A 3,670-nucleotide genomic window follows, 5' to 3' on the forward strand; every position below is an offset into this window, starting at 1 on the left:
GAAATGTTATACCACATGGAATTTAATTCTTAAAAATTTTACATAAATAGGGTATTTCCATTTTTTTATTATTATTATTTAAAGAACTGAGCAAAATTTCACTCACTGAATTTCACAAGGTTGTCTTCTTAACCAAAACAAAACATCCTATGCAAATTTTCATTTTAATACATGTAAATCTTAGCTTTATGAAGTATTATCTTTACGCTGAATCTATAGGAATATTTTTAGAAAAAAAATGAACGATTTCAAAATCATACAAGATCAATTTAATCTTGGCCTTGATTTAAAGTTAAAGGCATAATAACCATAGACAAATAATTTCATGTATCTTTAAAAAAAATCTCATTCCTACAAACATTAAATTTACTTGAAAAATATTATTTTTCATCAGGGTTATTGTAAATATTTCTATCGGATAACTTTGGGAGTAAAAAGAGGCAGATACTAAAAATATTTCGTCTATTAGGTCAATGGAAATGTTCTCTCTTTCACATCTATTTTTCAGCACTTCATATTTTGTTTGATCGTATTTTCTCCAAATACTTTCCCTTTATTTATTTAAGATTCTTCTTTATTAGAACGGAAGTCAGAAATCAAAGATTTCTTTTTTTACTTTTTGGCATTTTTCTCTTTCCGTTTAAACTTTCCATGTCTTTCTTCCTTAAATTCTCCTTTTTCTGTCTTGGATTTTGGAAGCCAAACATACAAGGTAATGAAGATTAAATAATGATTTTTAATTTTTTGCCTTTTTTTTCTTGTGAATTAATTTTTTATTCATTCTCCTTTTTTTTAATTTAAGAAGAAAATGAAAATATTTTGCCTTTCTGTTTAGAGTTTCACACAGCAGTAAGCATAATCAGTGACTAGAATCAACCAATGTGAATGACTGGGCGTATCAAGACGTTTTTAATTTTAAATAAAATAGGGAAAATGTATTTATTATCTTATCTATAACAAATTAAATTTTTTACTCAGAATGGATCAGGTACCCAGGATATCAGAGGCAGTTTATTCATGCATGTGCCACAAAGTTGGAACTCCTACAGTGATCTCCATTAGACGAGAAGTGTCTGATATTGCAGAGACTATAAAGACTCCATCAGGAATGAGAAGAGGAGGGAGAACAATAGTAAGTGGAAGTAGTAGAGAAGGGTTTGGTACCATGGCATCAGACCTGGACTTTATGAACTGGCCCATCGATCATCAAGTTATTTGGGATTTAGATCAGGCAGATAAATACGACACAGAAAGGTGTACTCTGATTCTAATGGAGTGTTCTGAGGAGCGCCCTGGGTTTGCTTTGTTACAGCTTCTGACTCCCACAAACGATCATCATGTGCGTCGATCATGTGTAAGACTTAATGATGGAATATATGTGTCAAGTGCAAAATACAGAGAATATACAGGGTCTTTATTTAGGCAAGACTCTACGGTTCACGGACCTAGTGAAAGTGGAAGGGACGCTGGTCAAGATTATGATTTTGTACATTGTTTTTCATGTAAATCCTGGCCAGTCATTGCCTTTTCTTTTATTCTGAGATGCCAGTCTCAAAATTGGCCACCGAAACATATTGTAAGAGATATCAATAACTCAGGCTGTCATGTTGTACCAGTAGGATTCAAAGGATCACCGCAAGAAGATTGTGAATGGAGGATTTCATTCTCCGTCGCTGAATACAAACTCGTTTCTTGTATGAATCACACACAGTTTATGTGTTATGGTTTGTTGAAATTATTCTTAAAAGAGGTCCTAACTGTGGAAGATACGAATGGACAGCCCCTCCTTTGCTCGTATTTTATGAAAACAGTTTTATTCTGGGTTATTCAAAATAATACAGTCAAAAACTGGAACCCATCAAGTTTGTTATCGGGATTTTGGTTGTGTTTCAAATGTTTGTTGTCATTTGTGTATCATGGTTATCTTCCAAACTTTTTCATTACTAAAAACAACATGTTCATCACAAAGGTATTTGGACATTCACAGCAGTTGTTGTGTGATCGTCTTTTGGAATTGTACAATCTAGGAATTGCATGCTTATTACATTGTCATTCGATCAGAGAAAGCTTAACTCGAGCAATTTATTACCGGCAGTGTGTAATAAGTACTAACGAATCAGAATTCCGCATCGACTATGAGCTTTTTAATGAAATTAACAAGTACGACATTACAGAGATGTCTTGCCTTAATAGCGTACAGATTTTTACTGCACTACATTTTGCAATCAGGTTCTCGCGTGTCCCAGACTTAAGTCCAAGACAAGGTGTTACTATTAGGAAATATGTATCATCAATCCTCAGGCACACCGTTTATCATATATACAATACATCCAGCAATTTGAATAACAAAAGCAGGCTAAAAATTATACGAACTTGTTTGAAAATGTTAAAGGTTAGTGCAGAAATTGGATTTTCTTCTGATAGGATTTATTTGGTTTTATTTCTTTACTCTATTGGCAAAGATATAGATGCCATTCAAGAAATCAAGATGATTAAAAGACTTATAACGCAGCCTTTTGTCATGACAGGTTATAGTGTAGATGAGGCGAGGTATTTTGAAAATGTGAGAGGACTGTCACTGAATGAGAAAATGAGGATAGCTGTAGCCATGGACATTCGTTTACCTCAAAATGCATTATATATGATAAAAGAACTAGAGTTAGAAATAAGAGTGTCAAAAATAGGTTTTATTTTAGTACCCCCATACATCATGACACTCATGTTGATAGTGTTATGTTACCGCGGTAACCCAAATAAACAGCAAGAAGCTCTGAGTGAACTGTTTTCCATCCTCCATAGTGAAGAGCAACGTTATATTGACAGCTTATCAGCAGAGATATCATGGCAGATTCTTGGAATCTGTCAACAGATCTGTGGAGACCACCAAGGGGCACTTTTGTCGTATCAAACCTCTCTAAAACAAGTACCACTTCATAAAATACAGGAGGCAACTTATTACAGAATACAAGATGCTCAGCAAAATGTTTCGTTTTCCTGAGCAATCAAATACAATGTCCTTTCAACAAGTAAAAACATATATCTCAATGTCTATACAATTTAACTGGAGATGCTTACTCCTTCAAGGCACCTTCTCCCATTTGAAATTCCGAGGGTCTGTTTTATATCCTGTTCAAAGATTTGTTTTGTTTGTAGGTTTTTTTTTCACTGTTTTTTACCATCACCTTTTATTCTATTGTATTCTTTTTTGTTCGATTTACTTGTACTGTTTGATTTATTGTTTCATTTGCGGTGATTTCATCAGAAATAAAAGGTTTTGCAATATTTACAACCAGAAGCACATTTGTGTTGAAATGAATGACCTTTTTTTCTGGATTTTTTAAAAATTTCATTTCAAATGCTATATCACACTAAAACTGTATCGATGGTTACTAGTTTTTTTTTACGTGATCATCTTTAAATATTGATATCATACTTTCATGTTTCACCTGTTCTTTGTTTACATGCAAAATTGTACAGTGCATCTATATGATTTAATATCTAATTTCTCTTATGTGAAAATTAAACGCATGCAGTTTATTAAATGTGTTCAGTCGACAACCAAATCTTTTTTTGTTTTTTAACCAGTAGTTTGTATCTGGCATTAATTCTTTGGAGTTGAATACTCTCAATCGATATGTTCTTTATCAATCCGAGTACATGTAACGTCAAG

The 3,670-nt window shown here is 33.0% G+C and overlaps 1 protein-coding gene across 1 annotated transcript; it reads left to right on the forward strand.

The window, feature by feature from the left end:
- Positions 1–611: 611 nt before the first annotated feature.
- LOC134263447 (uncharacterized) lies at positions 612–3,155 on the forward strand. The gene is made up of 2 exons (XM_062745803.1): positions 612–712; positions 979–3,155. The coding sequence occupies exon 2, from the start codon at positions 980–982 to the stop codon at positions 2,996–2,998; it is 2,019 nt and encodes a 672-aa protein (XP_062601787.1). The 5' UTR covers positions 612–712; position 979; the 3' UTR covers positions 2,999–3,155.
- The last annotated feature ends 515 nt before the right edge of the window (positions 3,156–3,670 follow it).

The sequence above is a fragment of the Saccostrea cucullata genome, unplaced genomic scaffold (assembly GCF_032062105.1).
Source record: "Saccostrea cucullata isolate Sc308-1 unplaced genomic scaffold, CSIRO_AGI_Scuc_v1 ctg10120, whole genome shotgun sequence".
Classification (NCBI taxonomy): Eukaryota; Metazoa; Mollusca; class Bivalvia; order Ostreida; family Ostreidae; genus Saccostrea; species Saccostrea cuccullata.